We start from the raw sequence: 16,498 nt of genomic DNA, 5'->3' as shown, positions 1-16,498 counted from the left end.
GTGTGGCCGCGGCTTTGTGGTGCTTGTGCGGACACAGGGGGCGGGGGGCGGCCGCCATTGCCCGCGGCGGCCCCCTCAGGGCGCGGAGCCCCTCGCGCCTCGGGCCCTGCGGGAGCGGCCGGCGGCCGCGGCCCCTTTAAGGCGCGGGGGCGCGCGTCACGTGGTGCTCGCCGGGTGCTGGGCGGCGGTGTAGTCCCTTGACCGGGGTGGCAACGGCGGCCGGCGGGGCTAACGGCGGCGGGCGGGACTACAACTCCCAGCGCGCCCCGCGGCGGCGGGGGCCGTCTGCGGCCGCGTCCAGCCCGCTCCCGCGGTGCACGCCGGGACTTGTAGTCCTTCACCGGTAGGGATACATGGAGACGGCGGGCGCGAGAACTCGTCCTCCCAGCGTGCCCCGCGGGGCGGGTTCCCGTCAGCGCCAGGGGGAGCCCCGCGACGTACAGGGGGATCACTTTCCCCTTGTGTCCGCCATATTGGACGGGAACTCCGCTCCGCGGCGCCGGGGCCGAGGCAGCCCCGTGGCCGTGACAGGCGCCGCGCCCCGCTCCTCGCCGCCCTCCCCCCTCCTCCTCCTTCTCCTTCCTCCTCCTCCTCTTCCTCCTCCTCGCCGCCAGGCGCCATGAGCCCGGCCGACGCCAAGCGCGGAGCCAAGCGGCGGAAGAACAAGCGGGGCGGCGGCCTCGGCAGCACCGGCGGGCCGGGGCCGGGCGGCGGCGGGGGAGCGGGCGGCTTGGCCAAGGCCGGGGCCGCGGCCTCAGCGCCGGCAGCGGGAGGAGGAGGAGCGGCGGCGGCGGCGGCTGTGGCGGTGGCAGCAGCACCGGGAGCGGCCCCCGGGAGGGCCCCCGGGCAGGCGGCGGCCGCCTCAGCGAGCCCCGGGGGCGGCCTCCTGCAGGCACCGCCCGCCGCTAACGGAGCCCCCGGGGGCGAGGTGAGGAGGGGGAGGGGATGGGGGGGACGTGGGGGGGGGGGGGGAGCCGCCCCCCGCCCCAATTCGGGGGATTTGGGAGGTGGGCGGTGGTCCCGAGGGGTTTGGGGTTGGGGGCGGTGCCCGCTGCCCCCCCCCCCATTTTCCTTTTTCTTCCCTTTTTTCTTCATTTTTTTCTTTCCTTCTCCCCCCTCCCCAGCCGCGGGGGGCTTCGCCTCAGGCCCCTCCTTCGTGGGGGAGAGGCGGCAGCGGGGGGCACGGCCCCTCCTGCGGCGGGCAGCACAGCCCAGCCCCCCCCATAGCCCCCTCACAGCCCCCAGTGGGGGAAAAAACCCCCAGGAGCAGCGCCTGGGCGGGTCGCTGGGCCTTTCTGCCAAGGCACTGCCAGAGGATGAAGCCTTCAGCAAGGTGTCCTGCTAGCCCGAGTGACAAAGGAGTGGATAAGTTGGTGCTCTGTTCTCCTGTGAAGGTTACCTCGTTATTTTATGATTTTATTTTTTTTTTACCCGCACAAAGGTTGAGATTATGTGTCATATTTGCACAAGGATTTCCTGCTGACAGCATCTTCAGGCTTCCCTGCGTGTCGCACAGCCTGCCCGGCTTCCTCTTGTTCTCACAAACTTGTGGTGCACATGAGGGGGGCAGAAGAAATGGCTCCTGTGTCACGGGGCGGTTAAAGCACCATGATAATGAATGCTTTTTTTTTTGCTGTCAGTGTTATTTTGTGTTTTGCTGGTCGATAAACGATTTGCTATTTGTAGATTAACTCATTTTTTCTTTATGGTAGCACAAAAAGCCAAGAATTATTTAGTTACCTGAAGCCCACGGTGGCTTAGAGTAACCATTTGTCTCTGTCTGTTCTAACCCGACGCTTATTTCAGGTGTGATTTCTGTTTGGGACAGTGCCGCTTGTATGCCTTAGATATCCAGCAGAATGATGGACGTAATGGTGAAGAGATGTGCAAGCTGTTTTTAACTTCACAAATCATCCCTTCTGGTTAAACCTCTTGTAGGAAGGTGCATCCTGTGTTGTTTTACGTCTTAGATTGCAAGTTCTTGCAGGCCCGAGTTCCTAGGAATAAAGAAGGGGAGTACAATGAGCAGCGGAGCGATGGGCAGGATGCTTCACCGCTGTGATTCAGAAAGGCTCCGCTGTCCCTGCTGGTTGGATCTCTTGTGCCTTGTGCTTAGGTGCAGTCCAGGACTTTGGTTGGAGAAACTGTACTGGATCGGGTCTTTTTCTGAAATTCATTCTCTTAAGGGCAGCATCACTTCTAAATGTTCTGCTTCTTGTTTCTTCCTCCTTTTAGACTGGGTACTTCTTAATCACATTTCTTAGTCTTCAGCAGTCTTTGCTTGGAGAGTGAGTCTCCCAAGTTAAATGCAGTATTGCAGCACCAGATTTCTAGGAAAATACATCGATATATTATTATTTGTACCAATACGTTATTTGTACTCTTTCAAATATGCACAACATGTTATTTTGAATGCATTGTGAGTTTGTCTTAGTTGAATTTTCTTTGCCTGTACTCTTAGATGTGTATATAATTCATCAGATGTTTGTGTTTTACTTGTCAGTATGGCACAAGTGACCCAGAAGACTGATGGACAGACAGGGACTTAACAAATCTATCAGATCAATTAGTTAAGCTTAGAATAAACCAGTGACAGATTTCTTATTTAATGAAACAGTAAACACTAGAAATGGATTATAATGAGGGTAGATAAATCCCAGTGCTCAGTTTCCAAAAGGCAAATGCTTAACCTCAGAGATGCCCCTTTCAAGCTGGTGCTGCTTCCTCCGTGCTGGATTCCGTGACCTCTTGCTTAACATTTTCAATACCTTTCGGTGGTTGTGGCCAGAAGTTGCCAGCAGCGAACAAGATGAAGGTTTTGTCTCTGAAAAAGTTGAATGATAAAGCATCATGAAATGGCTGTGAGGTACTTGAAAACGTGCTGCCCTTAATGGCCAGTAATTTGCTAGTTAAGGGTACGTGGTCAAAACAAGGCCGCGTTCTGTGACTGAAAGCCTACCATATGTTGCCTCTGGATGGAGTTGAGAAAGAAAACTGTGTGTTTTACATGATTGATCACTTCTAAATTAGGTGCAATGTTTGTTTTGGCTGCGTGGAGAGTAAGCAACGCGCCAATAGCTGTAAGTAGTACCCAGACTTGCTTTACTTTCACCTTGCTCAGAATATTCTCAAGTTCCTGTTAGTGGGTAAGAGAAATCAGCAGCCAGTTCTCTGCTGGACAAACGTCTTAGGAAGTATACATATATATAAAATTATGAATAAAAAAGCACAATTTCTAATTTCCAGTGGTGTTTGCTAGTTGTTAGCATGCTTTGTTCCCATCTTTCATCACTTCCCTGACATTAGGGCATCCATGCTGGATGTTCTGGGCACATTCTTCTGTTGAAGTTTCATTAAATGCTTCTTCCAAAACTTGTCTGAAGTACAGAATGAAATGAGAGGTTGGAGAAATGATGCTCTGTGTGTTTTGCCTTCCTGTCTGTCAATAACTTTCAGGATAAGGTTTGCATTCGGTACGTTTTATGGAAGGGCTCGAACAGAGTTATAAAATGGCTTTATTTATGGCTGGAACTAAAAGCGCATGTGCCACTATTAAAATTCGAGCTGAGACTGTTAGAGCTAACAAATATATTTTAATTGAGGCTTTTATGTGTCTTATCTGGAATATTATTTTTAAGACTGTAGGCTACATTCTGCGCTACGGTTACGTGCTATGTCTTGTTCTAGGCTGCAAGTGGGCAACTCCTAATGGAATCTTCCTGGAAGCTATGTTGCCCCGTGCACATGCTTTAAAGCATCAGAATTCATCCTGTACAGCGCTCTCAGATGTTTGGAGTGATAGGCAAGTTCAGGATGCTACGGCAGTGTTTTCAGTGCAAGGGAGTATCTCCGTTTTGGAAACCTTTAGCTATGTCTAATTAACTTGGAATTGAAACTGAAGTCGTTCGTTTCTGTGCAGTGCTCCTGCAAAACTTCCCTAGGAGAGAAAAATGAAATATTTGGGGAGTTCGTGTGTCTTTAAATAGACCGCTGCCTGTTTTTATTCTTAATTCTGCAATGCATCGCATCGGGCCTTCTGAGCTTGCCCCTTTAGCTCTTTGACTGGCGGTTGGGTCATAACCAACTGCATCTCACAGCATCGGTCTTCAGCAGCAGCTGCACACCCAAGGTTACTCCGTAGAGACCTGCCTGGTCCTCAGCGTGCTCAGGGACTTGGGAGCGAAGGGCTGGAGGTCCCTGGCTGACCGGTCGCTGGAGGCCATCGAGGTGAATAATTCAGTAGCCATTTTACAATGCTCTCGCATCTGTTTCTCCAAGTATCATTTCCATCAGTAAACTGCAGCAATGCATTAAACCCTCTTGCGCTGGAGAGCTGTCGATTTTTAGAATTTCCATGAGATATTTCACTGGACTCTTCCTTTATTTATAAGATGGTTCCTAAATAGATATTCTATTCACGGCAGACCATACGTTGCCACCCCGTAGACCATTTTTTCCCAACAGCTTTGTAGCTCAGTGCTCCAGTTGATTGCACTTCACTGATATCCGTGCTTGATTTGTTGGAGGTTTTTCTTCTTCTCTCTTCATCCCTCCATGAGTCAAACATTCAAAAGAAATAGTGTATAAAAGATGAGCTTTGTCTGCAACTCAGGAGTTCAACAAATACCCAGCTTTTGTACATAGGTAACAAAAAAGGCAGGTGTATTTTGATCAATTTTTATCAGTGCTCAGGTAAACTTGATAATTCTAATAAAATAATCTTGTAACCTCAAGTTGAGGAAATGGGTACTTCAAAAAAAAAAATCATGATATTTCATGAGAAAGAAGTCTTTTGATAGTCCAAGAGCACACTTCTTCCTCTGACTAAATACAATTCACTCCTTTTTTTTTTTCCCCTGTAAATGGAGGTGCCTCGAAGAGCTTATGCTCTGCTTGTTTTTTAATAAAAGGAGATGTAACAGAACGGGCTGAAGCCATTAGGGCTGATTTTAGGTGGAACGGTTGAGTTACCTTGCTAATTTAGAAAGGGAATCGTATTGCGACTTAGGTTGAAGCGTTCTAGTTAGCTTCATTTAAAACAAGCTTAGTGGTTGCATAATGCTCACATTAATAGCTCTTCCTTAGTATCTTCGTGTGATCACTGAAGGTATTTTTCAGCTAAGAGGTCGGGGACCACAGGCACACCTCGTGCCCCTCCGTTCGGACCCGGTAATGCCGCCCCTGGGCAGCGTGTGCCTGCCTACTCCTGACCTTGACAGATCTCCGATCCCCGATGGCTCCATTTCTCCCCCACCTCCTGCACCTGCTGCATCATGGTCAATTGATAACGAGAATAATCGCTTGCAAATTGTTAAATGAAACATATGCAAAGTGTGGCCAAAATTGCGTCTGGTTCAGCGGTGCCTAATCGGGACTGGCTAAGTAGCCTACTATGGCTTTGTTAGCAAGGAGCTGGGGTTCGTTCTTGCTGGATTGGTTGCAAAATGGTTGAAAGAGATTAAAAAGATATTTTTAACTATTAAAAAGAAAAAGACTGACTCCATTCCCTTCCAAACTTCGGTTTCCTGTCTGAAAATGAAACCTTGCTGATTTAATTCAGAGGTAGGTTAACTTGAAATTAGGTTACTTGTCAAGTGGTGGGTATTGATGGCAACAGCCAGGGTTCTGACCAGTCACTGTCCTGCAGGTTTTTGATACAAAACAGCACCTGAAGTGTCAATTTTGTGTGTGTAACACTAGATTTTCTTTGTTACAGTGGGTATCCTTTTGTAGTGGTACCCTGCCATGGGGGGAGCCCTTGGATCCCAGTCCCTGCGATGGTTTTTGTAGGGATGCTCCTCAAGAAACATAGGTTTGGTGAAGATGTATTGTTAAGAAGTTAGGAGAAATAATTGGAGATGAGCTTGCTTTTGCTTAGGATGGACGGGGCTTCACGGATGTGCGAGGCAGGGTTCCAGCACTTGTATGGGTACAGGTAATCAAAGAAGATTGAATATTTGTTGAGGCTCCTTCAGTGTTGGGGAGAGGTCACTTCACTTTTATTAAAATGATGATAGCAGTTTCTACATCTTTCTTTCTTGTGCTAAGTTTTTGTTTGAATAGTGACCAAGGCAGCTTTGGACTGCTCTGTTTTGAGGAAGAGTACGTCATATGTGAAGTTTTCCTGGGATAATGGAAAGAAGGAAATACTGAAGTTAAATAGATAGACGATGCTGCAGTTTAACTCTCTCTCTGTTAATAACTCAATCCACAAGTTCAAGTTTCTTCTGCTGCAGATGAGGAGTTCAAATGGGAAATGACATCTGTAATGCTGCTCTTAATGTTATTAGGGGAACTGCCACAGTTGAGGCTTGTCAGAGGATGCAATAAAATAAATTTGCCATTATTTCTTTGGCATGAGCGTTACTTGATGATTTTCTATTATTAAAATTCAAGGCAGCCTCTGACACTGCTGACCTTCACCTCGTAGCCGTGTGAGCAAATATGCCAGGAACTGGATGAAAGCTCAGAGCAGCGCCGTAATTCTCCTGAAGTATATCCTTGGAGCAAATAACTCGGCTGTAGCACGTGCAGCTGCTGTGGTGGTGCAGAGGTCGGTCTGAGCACCGCGCTGCACAGCGGCTTTCGGGGGAACAAATTCCTGGGGTTGCCTCGCGAGGCTGCTGGATGAAGCTGTTCCTGCTGGACTGGTGATGGAGCTGGAGAGAGGCGTTCAGGGAGCACGTGTGCTTATGTAATTAACTGAGCTTCTGCTGGACAGGCTGCATGACTTAGGGAAAATGTGCTTCTTTCCGTCACAGAACTCCTAGTAATGACAGGGGGTGCTTGGGAAGGAGGCATTCCTGCTCTGAATCACGCTGCAGCAGACAGGTCTCTCTCCACCCTGTATTATTGGCAGCCTGAGGGGACTTGGATACAAGCTGGGCACCCAAATGTGGGGATAGTAAGGAAGTCTCTGTGGAGGCCTTATTTATCCTTGGCCTGCTTACTCAGTTATGGCTTCTTCACTTTAAAAAAAAAAACTTAAAGCTCAGAAAGGTTGAAATGAGTGAGCCTCATCACAACCTTGGTCGCGTCTTAAAATTGAAAAAATAGTTTGGCTTGTTTATTGGAAGGAAAGAGTGACTCTGCTACGCGCTTCTTGGAAGAAAAGCTCGGGCTACTTCCAAGAAATCCTGCGGTGCGTAGTCTCATAGCCTCTCTTCAGACCCAGACAAAGAAAATCAAATGGGCTGCGGATGCTTCTATAGATCTGTAGTTGTATGGTGGAACAGCACAAAGCAGCACCTCTTGCACCTTTACAGCAGTGACCCTTTAACACCTTGGACTGGGTTATAGGAGCTTCCTCAAGTGTGTGTCTGCAGGAGCTTCAGAAACACGAGGCCGCAGCCATCCAGCTAAATAACCAAATCCTCCCAAGGTTACAGAAATCATCGGTTCAGAACCCAGAGCCTTGGACTTCGTTGATGTAGAAAACACATTGGTAATGGCACCTGGGCTTTAGGACTGCTCTTCTCCTGCTGGGCCTGGAGTGTGGCTGTGGGAGGTGACGTCCTGCTGCAGGAGGGGCCGGGAGCTGTAACGAGGAGTGAGGACGGAGCGTGCACGGCTGGCAGTTGCTCTGAGAAAAAGCTGCTGGATTTCTTTAACTGCTTTGGCAGCAGCTCAGTGGTCTGCGTGGAGCTGCGAACAGATGGAGGATGTGATCAGCTGTTGGGGCAGTGTGTGCTGCTCGAAATAGCTCCTCCTTGTCTTCTCCAGGGAAAGGTGGCAGCACGGGTAGAAGTGTCCAGCAGCCCGGGCTACTTTGCTGTTGTGGAGCTAGATCTTCAATACCTGTCTGCGTTCTTGTAGACGCTGTTATGCCGGCGCTGTCAGGGTGTTAGTGAAATCACAGCTCGCATCGCAGTGTCAGCTTTGTTCACTTCCATCCCCAGGTTGTTGCTCACTTTGGAAGTAACAGCTTCTCTGCTTAGAAGTTAAAGCAAAACCAAGCAGTGCAGAGGCAGCGGCTGGTTTATTTCCCATCTGTGCATGTGCTGAGAAGGTGGGTTCCCTACACATTGTGTGCGGCTCCGGTATTAAACACCGTTGATCGATAGCAGTTTACTACGTGGTGTGAGGCTGGTGTGTTACCTGGAGTAAATAAATCCAGTAGCTGCCCTGTGAATCTGGAAAGGGCCCCGTGGACCTGTAACTATCTGTAGCTTCTTTAATTAGGGCTGTAAACACTGGCAGCTGAAGTCTAGAGCAGTGAAATAATTGCTGGGTGCTGGTGGTGAGGTGTCCCTTTTCCCTCCCCCTTAAGGTCTGCTCTCTCTCCATCTTTAGGAGATTGAAAGCGTGGCAGGAGTGACCATGGAGGTTATTCCCCAAGAGTGAAGGGTACCAGGGGCACGTTCCCCTACAGAAGCTGGAGAAGGCTCACAGTCCCATACAGTTCAGCATTCAGAAAGCTTCTGGGGAGAGGCATAAACCAGGTGCAGCAGGTTGCGTGAGGACCATCCATCTCATCAGCCAGCTTTTGTCTCAAATCGGCCACCTAGGCTAATAAATGATCTGATTCATGGTAATAATCTGCCTCGGAGGTGGACTTTGCACTCGTTGGTGCTAACGTGGCTGGCTGGTGCGCAACCCAGAGCTGGTGTTCAGCCTTGCCCATCAAATGGGCTCTGTGTGCCACTGGGAGCTGGGATCCCAGGTACCTGTCAGCTAGACCAAGGTGTGAACATGATCCAGATACAGCATCTTCATCCAGTTTGGGTATAGCCCCTTTCTCAGGGTCTGCTCTTGTCTTTCGGTCTTCTTTTCTCTTCCCCATCTGTCGGCAGCAGCAGGTGCCAGTCACAGGTTGGCAAGCTGAGAGCAGGGTCAGTCTGGTTCGTGGTTAGTGAGTGGGGATGGGGCCTTCGGAAGGACAGAGTAAGACATGGCATTTTCATTCCTCTTGGATGATGTGGCAGAAGAGTTGATTCGGATGAGGAGAAAACTGTAAAAGCATGAAATTGGTTGATGTTAGGTGAAAAGAAGCTCGGCCTTGTGAGATAGGTGAGTGAGTTGGTGAAGACTCAAACCTCCGCTGAGCATGACGTTATGTAACCTGCTTTAATTGAACTTGACTAGTAAGCTTTCTAGATGCATCACCTAATGACAGCCTCCAAACCTCTGAAGGACAGGGCTGGAGCTTGGTCATGTTGGTGATGTAAGGAAAAGAAGAGAAGGCAGCCCACGAAATCCCACTTGTTTGCATTAACAGACTTCTTCCCGGAGTCCTGAAAACCTATGTATTATTTCATTAGGACATTTCTCACTGTATGTAGCACTGCAATTTGCTGGAACTTGCATTGGATGTAATGTTCTGGAAAGTGCAGTGAGGCTCTGCATTGACTCCTGGTCTGCTTTAAGCTCTGTGCTGCCTCAATGCCCATTCCTCCAGAGCTGAAGAGGCAGTTTTAGGCTGGGATGCCACACTGGGATGTGATCTGCCTCCTGCTTCTCCTCTTCGATGCCTCTCTCACAGGCAGAGCAGTGCAAGCAATTGTGTTGGTGCAGCTGGAGGCAGGGCACAAGCTGGGGGCATTGCAAACTTCTGGCTTTCTGCGGTATTTTGGGACTGAGGTAATTTTGCTTTTAAACTAAGGGGGTTTTGAAAGCCAAAACTGCTGTTTTTTTTTTGTTTTCTAGGTGCAGGAATAGTGGCTTTTGCTCCTAGAGCAGGACCCTTCCAAAGCAAGGAAGGTGGTGCTACCGCTGAGCTGTACACAAGCACAGCTCAGGTGTTTTTTTTTTGAGTATGACCTGGTCTTTTTCTCCTTCTTGCTCTGGACGCAGCAAGCTAACAGCAGTCATGCGGTGTGAAGGCACTGGGAGTTAACAGTCCTCACAGCAAACTTGGGCCAGTTTGTGACCCTCAAGGAGTTAAGGAGCCTCTTCCAAATTGTGTAGCTGTGTTAACCCCAGTAGTGGGCTGTTCCAAGCTTGTAGGGAGTTCATCCCCAAGATGGATGTGAGGCTCTGAATTTGGGTAACACCGTTGGTGACACAAGCCCAGGGGCTCCTATGGACAGATGTGAGTGTACTCATGTTCATACACGTGTGTGCATGGATCCAAGTGGTTTTAAGCATGGCATTCTTCAATGGGGATCAGTGGTGGTGTTGTGTGAGTTGGTATGAAGTACCTTGTGGGCATGTGAATATTTCTGGAACGTGTGCTCACCGTGGTAGTGCTGCTCCTAGCCAGACGAGTGCCCAAGCAATGGTTTTAACGCTGGGTTGCACGGTGAAGCCAGTCACTGGGAGCACACCAGTTTGCCTTAAACAGCAGATCAGAGCCACAGCCCAATTTTGCCAGCCTTTAGTGTTTAATTGGTGTGGAGTTAATGACCAAAAGATTTCTTAATTGCTGTAATGCTTCCAGGCTGCTTATCTTCAGTAAGCTGCTAGCACAACAGATGGCAAGTCAGTGGCTTAGCTGAGGTGGGCTACAAGTTCTTCATCACTCTGTTTGAACGGCCATAACTTCCCGATGTGGCTGCAGATGATGGGTAGTCAAAAAACAAAATCTCCACTGGAATAGGCGTCAGGTGAATTCAGGTTCTGTTCCATCTCTCAGCAAGGCACAGAGCACTTCTTTACCCTCAGAAGACTTTGCAGTTACACCTGTGTGATCATCTTTATTTCATCTTTATTTCATCTCAGCTCTTTTTTCCCTGCTACTCCCAAGACTCATCTCCACGAGCTGTCACTCTCCGCTCCTGTTCAGGGCGTCCGTGGGGAATTGTCCTGGTGGCTGCTGTGATGGGAGACAGATCGGCACAGCAGGGCTGGAGCTGGGCTTTGTGGCAGCGCAATGCCTGGCTACGAGGCTGCAACACGGCAGTAAGAACAGACAAAATTAAACGCCCATGGTTTTCAGATGGGCATTGCTTTAAATAACAACAACTGATGTTTCAATGGAAAAAAAATGCACAGGATTTTTTTTCTGTCCTGAATCCAGGCTACCGTACGTGCACACTGTTCTCCCCTAGCTTTAATTTTGAAGCATTATGTAGGAGAGGGAGGAACTTTGTACTGAGGAACACTGCAAAGTGACGAAGTTAAATATTAATTAGTATTTAATGTTTTCAGAAGTGCTGTCACTGGCTACCCAGCTTACTTGTTTTCAGAACTGTGGGGAAATCATGACACCTGATCATCAGTATTTTGGGATATTATGCTTAGTGTGGTTTTAAAACTTGGCTGACACATGTCTTCATTACGAAAATGAAGAGGAAAAGTGTTATTTTTTTTGGTGCTCTAAGTTATTCTGAACATTTGTTTCCATTTTTTTCATCAGGTGAAAAACATGGTGGTTGTATAGGGTTTGCTTTGGTCCCTAGGAGTTGATCAAAACATCACGAGCGATGGTCTACGGAAATGTATTCCTTAAGTGGAGTTTTCAAATAGGAATTTGAACGAGTGCTTGCCTTTTGTGGCTTCTGCCTAAGGGACAGAGTATGTATATTTATCTCTATTTCCTATTTCAAGTATACATCAAAGTCTGAGGCCAGCTGTGAAGCTCAGAAGTCAGCAGGGTGCTGCTGTTACCTGGTAGTGAGCTCATCCTCTGGCAGTAAGGTGCTGCTGAAAGCTGGGCAGAAATCGAGTCAGGTTTGTGTGTGGTGGTCCATGCCTGTGTTCTCTTGAAGCCTAGAGGATATGGAAATCCTCTCTTTTCCTGAAAATAGTATAGAAGAAATCCATTAAAGGAGGTTGTTTCCAACCCTGTTAACGCGTGTGAGCTTTTGCGTTGACAAAATGACTGATGTATAGGGTGCAGTGTAATAGTACCAGAGTACTTGAGTTATTGCCCTAATAGTAAAAGTTGCCTTCCAAATAATTGTGTTTTTATTCTTTGTTATCTCAAGCTAAGAATGAGCTCTTCGGATGAGATAATTTTCAATGGTTTCTTTGTGGCCCGTGTGTTTCCTCTTTTTTAATAACAGGAATTTTTTCTTCAGGGTTTTATTTTGTCTTGTCCCATCTCAGACGCTTCTGCCACAAGTGCGCTCTTCCGTATGGTTTGCCCAAGTAATATAATGTGTAAAAATTAAGGGTTTTTTAGTGTTTATGTTAGCTGATGATCAGAAAAAAAAAATGCAAAGGAATTTGCATTAAGTGTCCCCTTTCCTGGGATTTAGCAGAGCAGGAATCCCTTTGGTTAAACCACAAGAGGGTCACTGGAGGAAGATGTCCTTCGGGCACTTGTTGCACCTGCCCCTGCAATATGTGGTTGTGATTCTTCCTTCTCTCTTAAAATTAGTAAATAAATCAAAGCTCAATTTTCTGGAGAGCCAGCCCTCTGTGCTCTGCTGACCTGTCCTGTGTAGTTGGTCTGCCTGCAGGGAAACTCATTGGGAAACTCCAACTCCTACAGGTGCCTTAAAATGCTAGAAAATAGTGGTGGGAGCAGCAGAAAGGATGGCTCCGTGTCCCAGGGCTACTCTGTGTGTTTACCCTTCTCGTTAGCTTGTCTCTTCTCCACCTTCCAGGCCTGCCTGCAGGAGGGAGGGCACACAGGTGGGTGAGCAGCACGCAGCTGATGGCCCCATTTCTTCCCCTGGGGAACTTTGAGGAGACCTCACTTACTCTAGAGCTTTGTCACTTTTTAAAGTACCAGTGGACACCAGGATCGGTAAATATTTACCTTGATACAAACCCAAAAAGTGGGTGATTAATCTCAGAAATGCCATTCATTGATTCGAAGATTGATTTTTATTATTATCGTCATAATTCTGCTCCTGGAAGCAGACCGAAATCCAAGCAACCACACGTTACAGTGCTGCTTATAACCATGCTAATTGAATTATCATGCTTTACCTTTTAAACCTTGTGCTAGCCGAATAGCCAGCCTTGCTGCCAGTCTCAAATAGACTCTTTGTGAAAAATGCTTTGCTACAGTCTTATCGAAATCCTTGTCTTTAATGCTGGTCTCTAACAAAGATGCTGTTGCTGAATAGCTGGGCAGTAGGTCTCTGAGGCTTTTTTTGTAAGGAGCTGACTAGAAGCTGACACTTCATTCTTGTGAAGGTATTTGTGTATTGTAACAGGATTTCCCCTCAAATTCCTCTTTCATAACCTACAATGAGGCTCTCAGGTACTGGCAGCGTGTGCTCTGGCAGCTGGGTAGTTCTTCGGTTCCTTCTGCACATTTTAAACTGTCCTAGAGCTGGATGCAATGTTCCAGAGCCTCCTGTCAGGGCTATAAAACCTTAATTTGAAGCTTCATTCCACCCCTGTTTTTATTTTGCTCATTTCTCCCTCTCCTGGCTGATGGAGACAGCCGTGGTGGTGCTGCTCTTCTGCTGACCTCAGTGCTGGAGACTCCCCAGCCGCACCGAGCAGCCTGTTTTTGTCCTTAAATACATCCTCTGCTGCTAATTTGAGTCAATTTGAGCCAATGTGAGTCTGCCTTGCTGCAATTCCAGCACTTTATTGTTTGGGGGAACTGCCTGTTCCTCCCAGCAGTTGTCTGACCCCCGAGCCTGGTGTCCCTGCTTCCTGCACCCCTCCCAGGCAGGCTCCTGTCTCTGGATGTGGTCTCCCTTCTCTCGCAGCATTTCTCCCTGCTGTTTGTGCCCAGCTGCGAGCACCGTGCTGGGCAGGAGGTGCACTTCTCCATGGCAGACTTAGCGGAGCAGCATTAGGTGGGAGGATTATGTCATGTGTCACATAAGCTAGGTGGCCCACTGGAGCATTAGCCTTCTTTCCAGCGGGCTGACCTTGTTAACTCTTCTGCATGCTGTCCTTCACTTGCTTTTCTCTTGTTTCTTTTTTTTTTTTTCTATTTATTTAGGGGTCGTGTTGTGTATTTGCTTTAAAGAGAAAGCCAATGTCTACTTGAGTTTTCAAAGATAGGATTAGGGATTTCAAGATGGCTTAGGGGGCTTCCTGAACAAATGAGTCGAATGTTACCAGATAAAGCCAACTTAATATTTTTTTCTGCTTCACTGTAGCAGTTTCCAATCGCCGTCTGACTCTGGAAAGGTGTTTTTACTCATTAGTTGGTGCTAATTGTGCTCGTCACCTACTTGTAGCTGATCTCTGTAGTAAGGACTAAAGCTGTTTTCCCTCTTCATTCAGCACTGGGCAGATTCTCTCTTGTTATTAGGAACGTACTTATAGAATGATTTTTCTTAGTAGCCTCAAGCTGCGAATTGTTTCATTCTGTGTCTTTAGCCTTTTTGATTTGTCCCCTCTATTCTCTTGCCATTGTTATGCATGTTATTCATTTTCTGTATGCTTTTTCTGAGTCATTTTTCTCTTGCTATGTTTTCTGCTCTCTTGCTGTGCTTGGTTTTCTTGAATTTGTTTGTGTCCTTTGTGTCATTTGAGAATTAGCTCTTCCTTGCCTTCGACTCGCCTTCTCTGAGCTCTTATTTAACAATATTAAATCTGTCTCGGTCTGTCTCTTGCTGTTCTTCTTTCCTTTCCCTCTTCAATAACCATTGACTTTATGGCTGCATCCAGTGAAACTGTCTCACTGTTTACTGGCAGCCATTTCTTTACTGCTGGCTGAAGAAGGGTTCTCTGGTTGCTTTATTTTTTTTTTAAGAAGTCAAGTTCTTGAACTTGTGCTGGAGTTCAGTGTCCAGTAGATGCCTAGGTTCTTAGGATCTCCTTGTAACAAGACGTCCCGTGCTTTTCTTCACTCCCCTACCTGCTCAGAGAAGGTGTCATCCAGCCATCCACCACTTCTCCTGGCAGTAAGCTTGCAGCTTTCGAGTGCTCCTGCGCTTGGTGATGTTTATATCCTTCAGCAGTCAGGCACGACACTCCTGGGCTTTTGGGGATGAGGCAGCTTTTGTTGGTGAGTTTTTTTCTTTTCTGTACTGACTGTATCCTCTCTTCATTGGTCTCCCAGCTGGGAATACACTTTTAGGCAGTAGATGATAGTCTTGCTCACGAGTAAAGAATTCTAGCTGCTTTTTTCCTGCCTCCTCCAGTTGAATGCACATGGCTAACCCTGATGGATTGGTTGCTGCTTTCACATGAACTTCAAGTGAGTAACTCCTTTCACTAACTTACAGGTGCTTATTCAGGTTCCTCTGGCTTATCTTTGGACTCTGTTTTGCTTGTAGCAGTGTCACTAGTACCTGCATGGATGGGCAACCACCAAGGGTAGTTGGTGTGACAAGTGAGCACTGAGCACACCTTCAGGGTGCTGCACAGCTGCCTGTAGGTTAGCTGTGATGGCTGAGATGGCTGCTCCTCTTAGGAGCTGTTGCAGGCAGCCACTTGAGGTTTTCTGGGGTCTGAGGGCAGGCAGAGAACAAGGTGAGAAGGGTGCCTGGCTTGTCCTCTCCTCCCTCCTGCAGCTGGAGGTGAAGCACACCCTGTGTTGGGCTTCAGCAGCGTGCTTCTCATGGCTGCAGGACGTTTCAGAAGTGATTTGACATATGCATGTACAGCAAACAGCTGGAACTGGGCAGTTTGGGGAGGATGAGATACAGGGACTGAGATAATTTGAGGTGGATGTTGGCTTAATTTGTAGCTGATCAGCTCGGTGTCCATAGGTATGCTTCTAACAGATCACAAATCTTATGTTAAAGCTTACTTGCTGTCTTCTCCAGTAATTTTGCTGATTGCTCTGAAATCCAGCTATTAAGTAGGGCTCTGCTTCTTATCAATGCTCATTTTGCAGAATTGAAGGGGCCTAGAACCGGGGAATTATTCATCTGCCTTGATTGTCAGTGTCACGTCCACGTACAGCGTGTGATTCACCTGGCAATTCCATCCCTGTACTGTGGGGAGAGAAAACCACATAACTGGATTGAGATGCTGCATTTGGTTGGTCCTTCGGGTAATGCCTTTCCCCTTGCAGGGCTTTACTTAATATCCCAGGAGATTTTGCTGTCAGGAGTGAGTCAGATGAATCCTTCACCAGTTTGCCTGATTAACCAGATAAGGGCAGTTTCTTACAACATCATTCCTGTAGGAGGGCATCTACGGTTAGATCAGCGAGGCTCCGTGTAATTCATTCCTAAATGCTTGTCTGCAGCATCCCGAACTCGCCTTGGAAGGAATGCAGCTTGTTCGTAGGCATGTTCTTGGGATTTTTGTTTTGCAGCAGTCCCATTGATGTTCTGTGTTTCTGTTCGGGATTATTGAGGTGTAAACAACAGATTAGATCTCTGACAACTCTGTACTAGGAAAAAAAAAAAAAAGCATTTGCATGGTTGTTACTTGCCAGGGCTGGTTGAAAGACCTTTGGGGTGTTTGAACTACCTGCTCGGAGCACTTCTGGTGTTGTACAGGGGGGGGGAAGTACTTGAATCACCTTCGTTGTTAGCTGTTGGTATTTCTTCAGCACAGGCTGCTGCCTAATTGCTGGAGAAGCGTTGAACTTCTTTCTAGTACAGGAAGGGCAGGATCCTGGGAGGGGATGGATTGGCTCTGCTGTGCTATGTCATGCTTGGCTGCAGAGAAGGAAAGGATTGCACGGGGGATACGAGCTCCTCAAGAGCTTGTGGTGTGTCATCAAAAAGAAATCCCCCTG

At 47.8% G+C, this 16,498-nt stretch overlaps 1 protein-coding gene across 2 annotated transcripts in view; it reads left to right on the top strand.

Moving 5' to 3' along the window:
- Positions 1-460: 460 nt before the first annotated feature.
- The window catches only part of FAM193A (family with sequence similarity 193 member A), a 76,571-nt gene continuing 60,533 nt past the window's right edge, over positions 461-16,498 (top strand). For both annotated transcript variants that reach the window (XM_082759368.1, XM_082759367.1), the window contains exon 1: positions 461-928. In XM_082759368.1, the coding sequence (XP_082615494.1) occupies positions 620-928 (309 nt within the window). In that variant the 5' untranslated portion in view covers positions 461-619. The remainder of the gene's footprint in view (positions 929-16,498) is intronic.

The sequence above is a fragment of the Aythya marila genome, assembly GCF_965140915.1.
Source record: "Aythya marila genome assembly, chromosome: 4".
NCBI classification, from domain to species: Eukaryota; Metazoa; Chordata; class Aves; order Anseriformes; family Anatidae; genus Aythya; species Aythya marila.
The sequence above is the reverse complement of the archived record's forward strand: the minus strand, read 5'-3'. Positions and strand labels throughout refer to the sequence as shown.